At 36.0% G+C, this 17,492-nt stretch overlaps 1 protein-coding gene across 2 annotated transcripts in view; it reads left to right on the top strand.

Moving 5' to 3' along the window:
- The window catches only part of Atad1 (ATPase family AAA domain containing 1), a 49,210-nt gene that overhangs the window by 19,319 nt on the left and 12,399 nt on the right, over positions 1-17,492 (top strand). For both annotated transcript variants that reach the window (XM_060388413.1, XM_060388416.1), the window contains exons 4-7: positions 1,026-1,146; positions 2,221-2,421; positions 7,671-7,777; positions 14,839-14,928. In XM_060388413.1, the coding sequence (XP_060244396.1) occupies positions 1,026-1,146; positions 2,221-2,421; positions 7,671-7,777; positions 14,839-14,928 (519 nt within the window). The remainder of the gene's footprint in view (positions 1-1,025; positions 1,147-2,220; positions 2,422-7,670; positions 7,778-14,838; positions 14,929-17,492) is intronic.

Below are 17,492 nucleotides of genomic sequence, written 5' to 3'. Positions count from 1 at the left end.
ATCTATTGATAGATTTTTATGATAGATAGATAGATAGATAGATAGATAGATAGATAGATAGATAAAAAATAGAGAAACACATACACACACACATACCTGCTTAGGACTTACTAAGATTCTTTATACGTTTTTACATTTTGTTTACTACTTTGTATGTGTTTATTTATGGTGTGAGTTCATGTGTTCATATGTCTTTGCATGTGTGTGGGTGAACATGAGTGAGGGTATGTGTATACATGGGTGTAGAGGGTCAGAGGTTGACACCAGGTGGCTGTAATCATGTTCTACTTTATTTGTTAAGACAGTGGTCTCTGGCATGTGGGTCTGGCTAAGTGTAGCTTTCCAGCTTTTTCCCAGGAGCCTCCCTTCATCTCCTAAATGCTGGAATTACAGGCCGCTATCTCAGCCTGCCTTTCTGTGGATTCTAGGGATCTGAGCTCCTGCTCTCAGGCTTACATGGCAAGTGCTGCTTGCCATCTTCCCCAGCTCAACAGTTGTACTTTTCAGGAATAAAAATTGCAAGTGCAATTTGGTGGGTATACATCCTATTTCTAACACTAATTCCTGTTGTTTCACAATGAATATAATTACATTCCCTGTGAATTCTTCCCTGGTAGCCAGTGCTACATTATTTGTGTAAGTTTATTCACAGTCTTCCTTTGTTCTCAGTATTTCCTATGAGTGGAATGAGTTTGCCTTGTTCAGTTACAGATTTTGTATATGTTGTGCTTCTTGTTTTCCTGTTGCTGGAATTGAACCCAGCAACAGGGCCTTGTATCCTAGGCAAGCTCTCATACTACTTAGCAATGCTCGCAGCCTTGGTGCTTTTCTGGTAGTAAGAAATTAAATTCTTTTTATCAGTGTCATAGAGTTTATTAATTTAGTTATTCCCATTAAAAATTTTACTCATTTTTATCTCCACTTTAACCTTCTATTAACATGTAATTATTAGATTTTATAATGATTTGCCATTGGGAGGGGTGCATATAAGTTGTAAAATTCATGTTGACTTTAACTTTTGCCAGGTTACTTGGAGTGATATAGCAGGTTTAGATGATGTCATTACAGATCTAAAAGACACAGTAATCTTACCTATCAAAAAGAAGCATTTGTTTGAGAATTCCAGGCTTCTGCAGCCTCCAAAAGGTATGTTTAGTATATGTGTTTGCCTAAGCAGTAAGGGGCGAGAAAACATTAAATGTTTTTGCCTTTAGGAACTGTTCCATGAATTTTAAAACATTCACTTATTCTTCCACTTCTGAAATTTTGGTGAATTGTACTTCCTATAATACTACTGCACAATAATCCTTTTATTTGAAATGCTCGTCTTACAAGTAAATTGAAATTGGAAAATTAACTCTTAAAAAATTTCTAAAAAAAACCCCACAGTTTTCTTTTGGTTGTTTTCAAGCAAAGCCAGCAATATTGGAACTTCCAAGAAGCTCTCAGTTTATTTCATCATACGTTGCCTGTAGACATCATTTCTGAATTATTACTGTGTGAGAAAAATTGAGCTTTAAATTAGGTATTTAAAACTGGTTTATAGTTCCAAACCTATATGTAGATAGTTTTAGTGATGATTCAGAAAATGCTTTGCCATTTAACTGAGAAACAGTAATGATTGCCAAAATGTTCAAGACTATAACCTATTAAGATCTTTTGTTATGTTAAAATATTAACCATCTTATTTTGTTTTTAGGGACAGATTACTGTTTACCGACAGTAAACCTTATAGGGGATAATGCAGTTTTATCCTTTAGAAATTAAAATGATAGTCGTTTGTTTTTTTTTGGGTTTTTGTTTTTTTTTTTTTTTGAGAGGAAAGACATATGAGTGTGAGCATTGGCTAATGTGTTTGCCAAAGTCATTTTAGAAGTTGCCTGTTACCTAGAGGTTATTATCAGATGCTGTGGTGCTCTCTCAGCTTGTGAAGGCAGAAGGTGTTAACATGATTTTATTGGTCAGCTGGTGACAAAGATAATAGTTTTTAGGATCTTGACTTGGACCTTTGCATAAGAAAAAAAGTACTGTGATGCTGTTATCTGCAAATACCTATCCTGGCTGACACTGAACTTAAACACCATTTTTTAAACTACCTTTTCTACTGTTAAAATTTGAGAAAATTTTATTATGTATGAAATTAGTTCTGTGTTGATTAGCATGCAAACTAAAAACCTCTTATTTTCTTGAAAATAATAATAAAATGACGTTGATTTCCAGGTGTTCTTCTGTATGGACCTCCAGGCTGTGGGAAAACGTTAATTGCCAAAGCTACAGCTAAAGAAGCAGGCTGTCGATTTATTAACCTTCAGCCTTCGACACTGACTGATAAGTGGTATGGAGAATCTCAGAAACTGGCTGCTGCTGTTTTCTCCCTTGCCATAAAGTTACAGCCTTCTATCATATTTATAGATGAAATAGGTATGCTTTTTGCTATGTGAGCATTTTTAAAAGCCATTTAAAGGTGCTATGTAGAGAACCAGATTTGAGTATTTATCTAATCTATGGTAAACCAAAAAAAAAAATGTTTTTTTTCTTTTTAAGATTTATTTATTCCTGTATTTTTACATGTAAATGCTCTGTCTTTATGCACATCAGAAGAGGGTATCAGATCCCATTACAGATGGTTGTGAGCCACTATGTGGTTGCTGGGAATTGAACTCAGGACCTCTGGAAGAGCAGCCAAATGCTCTTAACCACTGAGCCATCTCTCCAGCCCCAAGATTTGTTCTTTTTAAGAATTTGTATGGGTAAATATGCCATTGCACACATGTACAGGTCAGAAGACAGCTTGGTAGAGTTGGTTCTTCCATGTTTACATAGGACTGGAGGATCAGACTCAAGCCAACAGGCTTGTGCAGTCATAGCCTTTACCTCTGAGCCATCTTGCTAGCTGCAAGAGATATGTTTTAGTAGGCCATGTGTAATTCCCATGATGTAAAATGGATCATAGTTTATTTTTTTTCTTGTTTGATTGATGGCTAGATTTTCTAGATTTCAAATAGTATGTATGTTGTAGACATACACATGTGAATATTTTTGCATGCTTATGATCATCTATGGTAAATACCCTAAGCTAAACATCTTTCAATCTTGGAATTTCTTGTTCTTGAAATGTTAAACTAAACTGGGAGAGGGCAGGGTGAATGGCTGCAATCCCAGAACTGGGGAGACTAATAAAAGAATCAAGAAATTGTGTTTCTTTTTTTCTTTTTCACATGTATTGTGAGGTAGGAATTTAATTTCATTCTTTTTCATTTAGTCAATTTAGGGGGAAAAACTTTTTTTTTTTTGAGACAGGGTTTCTTTGTCTAGTCCTGGCTGTCCTGGACTCACTTAGTAGACCACTCGATGACTGCTTTACTTTTCATCCTTTTATGTCCCGAATTTCAGTGGACTCTAAATTTTGTGGTTTATTAGTATTTTTGTTTGTGGTAAAAATAAATGATTATGGGGCTGTAAAGATGAGCCACTGTTTAAGAGCACTTGCTACTTGTCCAGAGGACCTGAGTTCGGCTTCCAGCATCCATGTCAGGTAGCTTACAGCTATCTGTAACTACAGGCAATCCGCACCCTCTTCCAGCCTTTGTAGGTACCCACATGTGTGGCCTACACATGAATAAATACAAGTAAATTTTCAACTTTTTAGTAAAAGATGCTCTTTATTTCTTTTTTGATTTTTCAAGACAGGGTTTCTCTTTGTAACAGCCCTGGCTGTCCTAGAACTCACTCTGTAGACCAGGCTGTCCTCGAACTCACAGAACTCCTTCTGCCTCTGAGTGTTGTGACTAAATGAGTGCGCCACCACACCTGAACTAAAAATATATTCTTATCTTGTTTAATTAAAGCTTTTACATGTAGCTTATTGCCAAATTATGTATTTTTATGTAGTATGATAGGCTAGATAAACCCAGAGAGGTCCAAGGATTTAGTTTAGTGATAGAGAGCTTACCTAGTCTCCAAAACTGAAAACAAAACAAAAAAACAGGTTTAAAAAAAAAAAAGTTGGAGTGTTGGCTTAGCTATTGAGTGGTTGCTGCTCTTCTAGATGACCCAAGTTTGGTTTTCAATGCATACCTTGGATGTAATTTTAATTTCAGAGGATCTGATGAATTCTTCTGGCATCTGTAGCCACCCGTAGTGTGTGTGTGTGTGTGTGCCTCACGTATACATATACACACTTAATCTTTTCAAATATGTATGTAGAGAGAAAAAGGTGCCTAGTATGTTTCAATTTGTGTATCTAATCTCCTTATTCTTTCAACTCATTCAATCAAGTGTATCTTGATTGAACAAAAAATCCAACCTTATAGTTGGACTTTAAACTTTAAACCATAACTTCCTTTTAACTAGAAAGTGTCTAATTTGCATTTGTTATATATAGTCACATTTATTTCAGTTTTATAATCTTTTCCTTTTTGTTTACCAGGCTGTTAGATAACTTCCTACCACCCTTAGAATTTTCCTTTTCTTTCTACACATTTGAAGTTATTTATTCTTTTTCTTTCTCCCTTGTTTTTTGTTTGTTTGTTTTGTTTTGTTTTTTGATTTTGTAGACAAGGTTTCTCGGAATAGTCTTGGCTGTCGTGTAGCTCACTCTGTAGCCCAGGCTGGCCTGGAACTCACAGAGATCTGCTTCTGCCTCCTGAGTGCTGGGGTTAAAGGTGTGTGCCATCACTACCTGGCCATTCTTTTTCTTGTATTGAAACAATTTACATACCTGCTTATCCTAAAAAGCCTAAAGCTTCCTAAGAATGATGACTCACACTAGTAATCACTGTATTTAAGAAGTTGAGACTCCTAGAAGAGGCAGGGGCAAGTGGATCTCTGTGAGTTTGAGGCCAGCCTGGTCTACAAAGTGAGTCCAGGACAGCCAAGTCCAGGACAGAGAAACCCTGTCTGGAAAAACCAAAAATCAAAACAAAACAAAAATGGAAGACAAAACAAAACAAAAACAAAAAGAATCCAAAATCTTATGTTCAGACACATACACACACACTGATGCTTGATTACAATTACCATCTGCAAAACTTCTTGATCAAGTGTTCAGATCTTGCCCCCCTTTTGAAGTTAAGTTGTTCAGCTTATTTTTGGATTTTAAGTGTTCATTTTATGTTTTAAATAGAAGTTCTGTTAGGTAAATGTGTTGCAAATACTTTTTCTAGTCAGTGGTTTTTCTGTAAACAGCATCCTTTTTTTGTTTGTTTATTTGTTGTTTTGTGACAGGCTTTCCTGGTGTAGCCCTGTCCTTAGAACTTGATTTGTAGACAAAGCTGGTCTTCAGCTCACAGAGATCTGCCTGCCTCTGCTACCCAATAGCTGGGATTAAAGGTGCGCACCCCCACCCAGCAATAGTACCCTTTAAAAAAAGAAATCATGCTTTGGATGTTATATGTAAAAGCAGTCACCAAAACTAATGTCACATGACAATTTTTTTATGCATTATTGTTTTTGAGTCTAGCAGGGAGACATGGGCTCTTTAGCATGCTAGGCAAATGTTCTGTTTCTAGACTAGAGAATATGTATTTGACATACTCTTGTCCTGTTGTTGAAACATAATTTGTCAGATATACACTAACTTTATTTCATGTATATGAGTGCTCTATCTGCATGTACACTTGCATGCCAGAAGAGGGCATCGGATTCCATTACACATGGTTCTAAGCCACCATGTGGTTGCTGGGAATTGAACTCAGGACTTCTGGAAGAGCAATCAGTGCTCTTAACCTCAGAGCCATCTCTCCAGCCCCACGTTAGCTTTCTTAAAAATGCTTTATTCAAGCCAAGTGTGGTAGTGCCTGCCTGTGGTTCTAGGACTTTAGAGGTAGTGATAGGATCAGAAGTTCAAGGCCATCTTCAGCTACACTGCAAGTTCCAGGCCAACTTGAGCTTATGTAAGAACATGCCTTGGAACATATATATATCTTGCTTTCTGTTTCTTTCTATCCTCTCTTTTTTCTCTTCTGTGATGCAGTCTTTCCCAGGCATATCTGAAACTCAGTCTAGAATACTAGGATTACAGGAGTGAGCCACCATACCGATTGTCCATTGGTTTTTTTTTTGTTGTTGTTGTTGTTGTTATTGTTAGCATTTTTGTATCTTTTTCTGTCTTGTTACTATTTCAAATCATTGCTATTTAGTGTGCCTCTTGTAAGTGACAAATAGTTTCCAGTCTATTTATATTGAGCACAATTCCTGATGTAGCTGTGTTTATGGAACATTGTGGGGTTTTGATACTATTTTAAACAGTTATCTTGCAAGCACTGCTTCTTGATAGTATAGATAATTATGAAAGGTTAAATTAAGCATTTGAATTTATAAAAAGGTAACTGGACTTCATCCAGTACAGGTGTTGGTCGGATTCACAGTCCTATGATGATAACGCTTGTGTAAGACTAGAAGCGTCCAGAATATGTGTACGCAGGACTGTCTTGTCAGAGAAAAGCATAGTTTCTGGAATTACTTTGTTGTTGTTTTGGTTTTGTAATGTTTTTTATGGGAGCCCTATATCTTTGGCCACCCTGGAACTCACAGTAGAGATTCCAAGCTGACCTTGAAAGTTACTATTCTGTTGCCTCAGCCTCTTAAAGGTGTGCACTACCATGCCTTAGTCTCTTGAAACTTTTAATTTTCTTTTTCTGTTTTTTAAGCTTTGACCTAATACACTGTAGCACATTTTTAAGCCACTTTCATATATAAATGGTAAATTTTCATCTGTAGATTCAATGCAGAGACCTGATAGTTATTTCATAATGCTGCTGATTTATTATATGGCTAAATAAAGCACTTGAAATAAGGATTGTACTAGAAAATAGAAGACTTACTTTTACTATTGATTTTTTTTTCCCTTCTTAGGATGTAGTACTTTTTTAATCTTTGGTGTTCTAAAAGAAACTTCTTCTTTCTTTTTTCTTCCTAGCTTTTTGAGATGATTTTACTCTGTTTCCCTTGCTGACCTAGAATGCACAGTGTAGCCCAGACTGGCCTTGAACTGGCAATTCTCCTCCTGAGTGCTGGGTTACATGTGTGAACCACCTTGTTTGATTTTTATCTTTTAAGAAAGCATTTTATGATATGCTCTTTATTTGAAGGTAGAAAATAGTTTTAAAGGGAATGTTAAATCGTCCTGAAGGAACCAGTTTCTACACTTTTTAATAGTATTTTAGGCAATTCCTCTTTTTGTTTATTACCAAGAGAGTGTGAGGAGGGAAAAGTATATGAAAGTATATAATTATAGGTAATTAAGAACATACAGGGTTCAAGTAACTGGAAAAGTAGAGGCACACACCCAGGTTCTCCTCCAGGACTCTACGTGGCCCTTGTCTAGCCTCTCATGTTAAGCTTTGACCTATATACTGAAGTACATTCTCGTGTTAGAACCTTTGTGTTCTATATCTCCTCTGTAGAAATGTGTTTTGGGGATAGAAAAATTATGAACTGAGTGTCTTCTAAGGTGCTCAGTAATTTACCAAGATTTTTTCGTTGTTTGTTTGTTTAATGAAGATAATACCTGAACAGCATAAATAATCCCCAACCCTCTTGTTTTATGAAGTTGACAGTTTATTTTAAATTATGCAATGAATAAATAATCCATCATTAGTTACTGAAAGTAAGGACTATTTTCTTAACCACTGAGCCAACTCTCAAGCTCAAGGACTGTTTTCTTTTAGACTCTTTTCTACGAAATCGTTCAAGTTCTGACCATGAAGCTACAGCGATGATGAAAGCTCAGTTTATGAGTCTCTGGGATGGACTGGATACTGATCACAGCTGCCAGGTATTTGAATGAAATCTTCCTTAAACTTGTATGGTTTTACTGGGCTGCTTACTGCACTTTTGTATAAAAGTCTTTTCATTATTTTTATATTCAGTGTTAACTAAAAAGGAGCCAAAAGACATAATTTTGTTATAAACTTCACCTATTTTAATGATTACATCAGATTTATGTAACTGGAGGAGCCCACTCCCTAGATAGTTGCTGTTGTGTGATTCTGAACCTCAGAGTACATCTAGTCAACAATGATACGTGTTGCCTCTATTACTGCTCCATCAATGGTCATGATGCTCTGTGTAGAATAGATTTTTGAAAGAGGAGAACACAAAATTGAACTGAAGAGAAATGAGGCATTAGGAGTAGTCTTAACCCTGTTTATATTGCAAATAGAAGCCAAGCTGAACTTGGGTCATTTCGGGTGAAGGTTTGTGTGAAACAAAATACTGTAATTTGATCCTTTGCAGTCACCCATATGTCTTATTTATGTCTAATAAAATACTAATAAAATGCCTTAATACTAGATACAAATACAGTCCTGCAGTCCCATGCAGCTATGGGACCACTAATCAAAACAGAACCTGCAGTGCATGGTGGCCTATACCTGTAGTCCTAGCTATACAGGAAGAAAAGACGGAAAGTGTAAAGATTTAAAGCCAGTCAGAGCAACATTGTGAGGTCTACATTTTTCCAACTGTAACCAATTAAATAATTTTGCTGCCATATTTTTCCCCCATGAATAGTGACTTCTGACAGATTCACTCCCATAATACTGAATATTTTCAGCTTAGTGTTCCTAGTTCATCTTTTCCTTTTTCCTCAAATAAGATATTCTTAAAAAATAAATTATAACATTGGGGAAGAGAAATGGTTTAGCAGTTAAGAGTATGAGGACCCAGATTCAGTTGCTAGCATTCATATAGTGCCTCACATAACTTCAATTGCAGCAAATTCAGTAGGCATGCAAAGTGGTACACATAAATGCATTCAGGCAAAGCATTCATCACATAAAATGAAGCCAGGTGCTGTGGGCCATGCCTATAATTCAAGCACTCTGGGAGGCAGAGGCAGGCAGATCTCTATGAGTCAAGGCCAGCCTGGTCTACGAAGTGAATCCAGGACAGTCAAGGATACACAAAAAAACCCTGTCTCAAAGAAAGAGAAAGAAGAAAAGAATAAATAAAATTAATCTTAAAAAAAAATGTTTTTAAGACAGAAATTTAGGGGGGCTGGAGAGATGGCTCAGAAATTAAGAGCACTGCCTGCTCTTTCAAAGGTCCTGAATTCACAAAGATCTGATAGCCTCTTTCTGGTGTGCAGCTCTGCATGCAGGCAGAACACTGTATACATACATACATACATACATACACTGTATACATACATACATACATACACTGTATACATACATACATACATACATACATACATAAATCTTTTTAAAAAAGACATTTAGTTAATGATCATTGTTGATTTCACTTTAACAAGTGGTAGGCTATATGTTGAAGCATCTTCCTGTAATTCCAGCTTTGAGAAGGTAGGAACAGGAGGATTTCAAAAGTTAAGGCTAGCCTGGATTACATGGTAAGATCCTGTCTCAGAACAAAACAAAATGGGCTAGCATAAGCATAAGAACCACAAGCCTGTGATTCCAGTGTTTAGGAAGCTGAGACAGGGAGATCCCCAGTTCAAACCAGCCTGTGCTACACAGTTAGGCCTATCTGGAAAAACCAAGGACTAGGAATGTAGTTCAGTATTTACTTAGCATACCCTGAATTCAGTCTCTAGCATTACAGTACAAAACTAAAAAGAACAAGTAAAATTTCACCTACTCTGGGGATTTTATGTCTAATATACTAATAAAATGCCTTAATACTAAATACAAATACAGTGGAAGAGGGGGAAAAAACCTACTATAAAGTCAGGATGACGGACTCTTTGTCATCTAGTCTGGCTTTGAACTTTAAATCCTTTGTTTCCTGAGGACAGAAAGTACAGGCACATGCCACCACATATTTTCTTTCAGTGCAGACATATTCAAGACTTATCGAAGGTACTTGGCTGCAAGTTATGAAGTCTCAGGAGTTATGTGTGCCTGTGTATATGTTTTTAATTTAGAAGATCCTGATTTAGTGTGGGAGTGTACATGGTACAGCATGCATGTGGAGGTACCAGGATTCTAACTCAGGTCCTCAAGCTCAGTGACAAGTGCCCTTACTGCTAAACCATTTGACTAGCCCTGCACGTGTCTTTGCTACCGAAGAGCCAAGGCCTGTTGTCTAATGAATGGGTTTTCAGACTTAAGCATTTTTCTCATGAGTCATGGTCTTATGTAGCCATTTCTCACAAGATTCTCTGACTCATACAATGTCTGAGGTGCACGTTAAATAAATAAATGTATCTAATATCACACAAGTCTTTTAATGTAACCATATTACCATAAATCAGAAGTTAGAACCATATCATTCTCAAGAAATGAAATCACATGTACTCCCTTTTTGTCATCTCTTTGAAATACAGTTTTATGATGAGAGGAACAGCCTTTAGTTAGTATAATGGCTAGAGAAGAAACCACATTGTAAATGTGGGTAACATTTATAGACACATTTTCTATTAATAATCGGCTCTAATAATTGCATAAGATTGTCCTAGGCCAGTGGTGCATTACTGTAATCTCAGCACTTAGAATGCTGAAGCAAGAGAATCACTACACTTTGATGCCTGAGAGAGTTTCAGTCAGTCATACCTACATTGTAAAACCCTGTTCTTATAATACCTCGGAGGCTGAGGTAGGTGGGTCTTCAAGAGTTAGAGGCCAAGCCTGTCTATATAGTGACCTCCAAGTCAGCAAAGGCTACGGAGAGACCCTGTCTCCCCCCAAAAAATAAAGGGTAAGGTTTATTAATGGAAATTCCTTATAAGCTGCCCATAATTAATTTCCTAAATAATGATGTTTAATGTGTTTAAATGGTTGGATAGTTAGGGCTATGTAAGAGAGGATAAGTTGGTATTATACCTTTCAGAGCACGGCACTTAGTTCCTTAAAGCAGAGGATACAGAGGCAGTTGATGGGTATCAGGGTCATTTATGCTTAGCCCCTGAGAGCTCTGGTGGTTTCTGGTGTAGCATTTTAGTTTGCAGAACCCCAGTTCTTTTTTCACAAGTAGCATTTACTATTTTCATTAAGATGTGTTTTGCTTTGAGGAGGGAAGTGAAGGTGTTGCTCATTCTTTTGTTGTTGTATGTTAAAAGGGTGAAAATTTATATTTACAATTTTAAATCTCGAGTTTTGGATGTATTCTGCATTCATGGACCAGTTAGGTTTTCTTTCAGATTACCTTTTCAGTGACTGTTGATAGTGCTCAAACCTTAGATAATTTTCTTGCAAGCATGTGATCACAAAAGAAACAAAATAGCAAATGATCAATGAATCCTGTCATGACAACTGGGCACCTGAGCAACTAATGACACATTCTTCTTTTTTAGAGAAGTGAGACATAAAGAATAATGATGCTTTTAATATCTCCATCAATAAATATTTGAGGATTCGCTTATTTAAGGATTTCTATCTAATCTCCTTTTCTATCTATCTATGAGTGCTCTTATTTTCATGTATGCCTGTGTGATAGAAGAGGGTATCAAATCTCCTAGGTGATTGGTTATGAGCCACCATATGGTTGCTGTGAATTGAACTCAGATTCTCTGAAAGAGCACCCAGTACTCTTAACCACTGAGCCATCTCTTTAGCCACTAAATTTACTTATTTTAAATACGAAATAATAAAACTATTTCCATACTTTAAGAAATTAAAAAAAATTTAACAATAATTTTTTAGATTTTGTTGCTTAAATATTAGAGCTATTGTTTCTGAATTAACTCATTTATTTAATTCATAAGTTATTTAATACATGTGAAAGTTCTCTTCAAAAGCACTCCTTAAGAGGGAAGTTGGGGTCCTGGGGGAGGAAAAGGAGGGGAAGCTGTAGTTGGGATGCAGTATGTAGGAAAGAAGAATAAAAATTTAAAAAAACATTCCTTAATATTTTAAACTAACCATAAATAGTTTCTGTTTTTATCACGAGTACCTTATTATATAAATTTATTAGGCTATTTTAGCTAGATTAATTTCAATTCCTTAACTTTGTTTTTAGCACTTTACCTTTCATACTAGTAGTGATCTTTATTTCAGGCTTCTTTGTTTGTCAGAATTTATCCAAAAATGTAGCTAACTTAGCTCACTTTTCAAGATTTTGCTTCTGTGTCTCCGTTTTAGAACATTGCCTTAGATATACATGTTACATTTTGTGTCTCACTTTTAGAACATTGCCTTAGACGGCACAAAAAGCTTTGTTCAGTATTAATTCACATTCTTCCCAACAGTGTATCAAAGTACCCTTACATGTTTTTGTTGTTTTGTTTTAAATGAGGCAGGGTCTCACTGTGTAGCCCTGGTTGGTCTAGTACTCACTGTGTAGACCAAGCTAGCTTTGAACTCAGAGATCTGCTTGCCTTTATGTCCTGCATGCTAGGATCAAAAGTTTACACTACCATGACCAGCCCCTTATACTTTTTTTTCTTATTGTATTATTAGCTCCTTAAGTCATTTTAAGCCTTCTTTTACATTTGGTAGACATTTAAATTTTTTTATCATTTTAATCAAACAAATTGTAGGAAATAAAAAATGAATAGGAGCATTAACATTTTGTTTGATTCATACACGTCAGTTGCATAATACAGAACTTAAATATGTATTTGTACTTACATTTCCCTCCTCTAGATGGCAGACTTGATCAATTAACAATAATTTTGCTCTGTGATTTTGATTAAATGCAAAGAGCAGATGAATTGACTCATTAAATGTAAAGAGTAAAAATAGAATATAAAATTTGGTGGATATTTTAATTTGCTCTAGAATTTTTTGAGAAATCTGAAACTGTCAGGCAGAAATAAAGTGATACTGGATAAATATATTCCTATATAATAATAGCAAATTGAGCTTGTATAGCAGGTATGTGATGTCAGTAAGAAATTTTCACCAAGTGTGGTGGTAGATGTCTTTTATCCAACTACTAGGAAGTAGAGGCAGGTAGATCTCTGAGAGTTTGAGGCCCGTCAGAGTTCCAGGACAGCCAGAAGTACATAATGATACCCTGTTTCAAAAAAAAAAAAAGAAATTTTCTTGTTTTTTATATTTGTCTTTATTTCTAATTTTTAATTGTTTTTGTTATTATTAAAATTTTACAATTTTTTTATGTGCATTGGTGTTTTGTCTATGTAAGGGTGTCAGATTATCTGTAACTGAGCTGCAGACAGTTGGGAGCTGCCACGTGGGGACTGGGAATTGAACCTAGGTTCTCTGGAAAAGCACCCAGTGCTCTCAACTGCTAAGCCTCTAAAATTGTTTTTTTCATTTCTGCATCTTTTATAAGTAAGTAACGTATACTTAGAAGTTGGTAGGGCCAACAGCGTAATTTTCTCTCTTAAAGTTCAGCCTCTCCCTCTGTTTTCAAAGCTTCCATTGTTTCTGAGGGTTCTGGGGTTGGTTGCGGAGCCTAACATATGCTAGGCAAGCACTCTGTTACTGAGTTGCCCCACAACTCCTCCCCAGGAGTTTGAGGTTTGCTTTTACCAGCTTTTGCTCAAAGATGCACTCTATTACAGTTTTAGATTTAGCATAGCACCCATAGAGCTGGCAGTACAGTGAGATGATGATGATGTGAAATCTAGGTGGAAAAACACCTAATAAAAACTGCCATCAGAATCCTCATACTTACGGAGAACTGTTTTTTTTTTTCATAACATTATGAATAAAGGGATTCTTTTACTCATACTCCCAAAAATGTATTCAGGTAATAATGAACCATATATATTTTTAAAGATATATTTATTTTTATTTTATGTGCATCGGTGTTTTGCCTGTATGAATTTCTGTATGAGGTTGTCAGATCCCCTGGAACTGAAGTTACTGATGGCCATGTGGGTGCTGGAAATTGAACCCAGGTCTTCTGGAAGAGCAGCCTGTGCTCTTAACCACTGAGCCATCTCTTCAGCCCAACTAACCATATTTTGTAAAATACAAATCATTTTAACATTTTTATAATTCTTTGCTATAAGTACCCATTGATCATATTTTGTGAAATATTTTTTTTAACATTTATTTATTTTATATGTACAAGTGCTCTATCTGCATGTGTGCCTGCATGCCAGAAGAGGGCATCAAATTACAATATAGATGGTTGTGAGCCACCATGTGGTTGCCTGGAACTGAACTCAGGACCTCTGGAAGAATGGACAGTGCTCTTAACCTCTGAGCCATCTCTCCAGCCCCAGTTACATGTTTTTTAAAAACTTTACATCAAATATGGGGGCTGGTTAAGAACACTTTCTGCTCTTCCAGAGGTCCTGAGTTCAATTCCCAGCAACCACATGGTGGCTCATGATATATAAAGGGATCTGAAGCCCTCTTCTGTCATGCAGGTTATACATGCAGACAGAGCACTCACATGCAAAATGAATGAATGAATGAATGAATGAGTAAGTAAATGAATGATTAAATGAATGATTGAATGAATGAATGAATAAATAAATAAATAAATAAATAACAACAACTATGCTTCAATATGGAGGCTGGAGAGCACTTTCAGTGGTTCAGAGCACTTTCTATTCTTCCAGAGGTACTGGGTTCAATTCCCAGCAACCACATAGTAGTTCACAGCCATCTATACCCTCTCCTGCCTTCTGGCATGCAAGTGTACATGCAGGTAGAGAACTCATAGACATAAATAAATAAATAAAATCATAAAAACAAACAAACTACTAATGGTACTTGTAACTGAAGAGCAGATGTTTTAGTTAATCAGTTTCACCAGCCTTCCGAGATATGACATTGTTTGATTATTTTAATTTTAAATTAAAATTAAATTTTAAATTCAGTTTACCTGTAAACATTTGAGTAATGCTGGTAACAGTGAAATTTCTCTTAAAGATTAGCTTTGAAGTGATTTTTAAGCCCTAATGATGATGGCCTCAGATATTGGTAGACTTAATGCCTTGTTTGTTTATATGTTTAGGTCATAGTGATGGGAGCTACCAATCGCCCTCAGGACCTTGACTCTGCTATAATGAGAAGAATGCCTACAAGATTTCATATCAACCAACCTGTAAGTGGTCTTCATTGTATTTTGAAGAGGGAAATAGTTGCTTTCTAATTAGGTTTTTAATCTGTGACTTTTAGGAAGAGTTGTCTTGTTTCTTTGGATTTGTTCATGAAAAAGAAAAGTACAAGAAACTCCTAGTCTCTGCCCTTTCTGACCTCCCCCCCCTTTTTCTTATTTTTGTCCTATGATTAGTGTGTTTGCTTTCTCCTGAGAATATAAGTACCTCAGAATTGCCTACCTGCGTTAGTAGTTTACCTTAGGAAGATACAGAAGAAAATCTAAATTAAAGTTTTGGATTAACACAGAATTAAATTTGGGAACTAGAGGTTAAAGGATCATTGTTTTCACAGAACCTTCAAAGAAGAGCTAATACCAGTACTCTTCAAAATTTTCCACAAAATAGGAACAGAAGGAACATTGCCAACTCTTTCAGTGAGGCCATAGTCGCCTTGATACCTAAACCACATAAAGACCCAACAAAGAAAGAGAATTTCCCTTATGAATATTGATACAAAAGTATTCAATAAAATACTCAAAAAATTATTTTGGCTGCAAGTCTGAATACCTAGCCTGGAAAACAACTGAAACTTATTATTAACATTTTAGTGGGACTTCTCTCTGATGGATAATGATTTCAGAACCAGTATACTTTGCTATAGCTAATGAAGATAAGCGCCATTCAGCTTTGACTACTTTAGTTTGTTTTTTGAGACAAAAGTCTCACTCTGCAGCTGTTGAACTCTGTGACTTAAACCCACCACATAGCCCAGACTGGCCTCAAACTCACGGCAGTCCTCCTGCCTCACTTTCCAGAGTGAGTGGCTTAGCTTTTTCTAGGCTTCTTTTTTGTTAAGTACTGTCAAGTAGGTTGTTATAACTTTAGTTTTTTAAGAAAATCATATAATTCATACAGTTGTGAATTTTTATATTGAAAACAGCTTTTATATTAAAAATAGTAGGTTCTCATGGTAGAAAATGTGTTTCATATGAACAATATATTATATTTACAAGCCTTCGAGGAATTTAGGTAGTTACTCCTTTCATATTTTTGTAGTGAAAATATTCTAACTCCATTTATATTCTTAACATTTTTAGTCAAACTTCATTGTAATATTTGGCTAGAAATTATTTATCCCACTTATATTCTGTAAATTAATCAGATTCAGTGGGTGCAGTGAAAATGGTCTCCTAAAGGTTCATAATTGTGGGCTCTGTAAAATTACTCTGATAATAATGTGCTATAGCCAACACTTGGTTCTTCTGAGAATAGGTATATATAATCTTTGTTGGGTCTTTATGTGGTTTAGGTATCAAGGCGACTATGGCCTCACTGAAAGAGTTGGCAATGTTCCTTCTGTTCCTATTTTGTGGAAAATTTTGAAGAGTACTGGTATTAGCTCTTCTTAGAAGGTTCTGTGAAAACAATGATCCTTTAACCTCTAGTTCCCAAATTTAATTCTGTGTTAATCCAAAACTTTAATTTAGATTTTCTTCTGTATCTTCCTAAGGTAAACTACTAACGCAGATAGGCAATTCTGAGGTACTTATATTCCATTTGAAAAGTGCCTGATAAATCAGTGAGGTCTCTTTAATGACCTAGAAGACTAGTAATTCTATTTACTATAACTGATACTTAATTGAGCATTAATGTATGTCAGACACTTGCTGGGCTCCAGTGAACGTAAGACAGTTCTTGTCCTCAAAGAGCTCCGTGTGGCAGGGGAAGCAGAATCATAAATAAATAATCTAAAATGTGCTTTAAAGGCATGTATACAGATCTGTGAGAGTCTGAGATAATAATGAAAATTAATTATTCTGTGAAGTTCATGGGATTTCCAGAAACTTTTTGGGCCTTAAAGAATGTAGGAATGAACTAGGGAAATGAGACAATCAAAGCCTTCCTGTCATAATGAGCAAATATAAGAAAGTGAGGAAAAAAAAAAAGAAAGTGAGGAAGGAGGTTTGGTTTTTTTTTTTTTTAATAATTTATTTAATTTTATTTTATGTGCATTGGCGGGAAGGTGTCAGACCACCTGGAACTGGAGTTACAGACAGTTGTGAGCCTCCATGTGGGTGCTGGGACCTTTGGAAGAGCAGGCAGCGCTCTTAACCACTGAGCCATCGCTCCAGCCCCGGAAGGAGGTTTTGTAGTTCTTGTAGAGCACTGAAGAAAACAGTGGGAAGGTAGACCGCAGCTGTGTTTACATGGACTATGTGTGCTTCACATGAATTCTCTTGCTTCCAGGCAAAATAGTAGACCAATTTAAGGAAAATTTGTTTAAATAATCTGAATACCAAGGTTAGCGGTCTTTATCAGAAATTCAGTTATAGGACTGGGAGGATGGCTCAGAGGGTAAAGGCACTTGTAACCAAGCCTGATGACCTAGTTTCAGAAAAGGAGAAAGATTACAGAAAGTGGCCATCCACCTTGTCATCTCCCCTGTACTTCTTCCCAAAATAGATTTTTTTAAAAAGATTTAAAAAATTAAAAATTGAAATGTATTTCTAAAGATAGCTAAGAGTTTTGATGTGCCTGTTTTATAAAAATAAGGTTGTGGTCATCAAAA

The sequence above is a fragment of the Meriones unguiculatus genome, chromosome 1 (genome assembly GCF_030254825.1).
Source record: "Meriones unguiculatus strain TT.TT164.6M chromosome 1, Bangor_MerUng_6.1, whole genome shotgun sequence".
In the NCBI taxonomy this organism is placed as follows: domain Eukaryota; kingdom Metazoa; phylum Chordata; class Mammalia; order Rodentia; family Muridae; genus Meriones; species Meriones unguiculatus.
The sequence above is the reverse complement of the archived record's forward strand: the minus strand, read 5'-3'. Positions and strand labels throughout refer to the sequence as shown.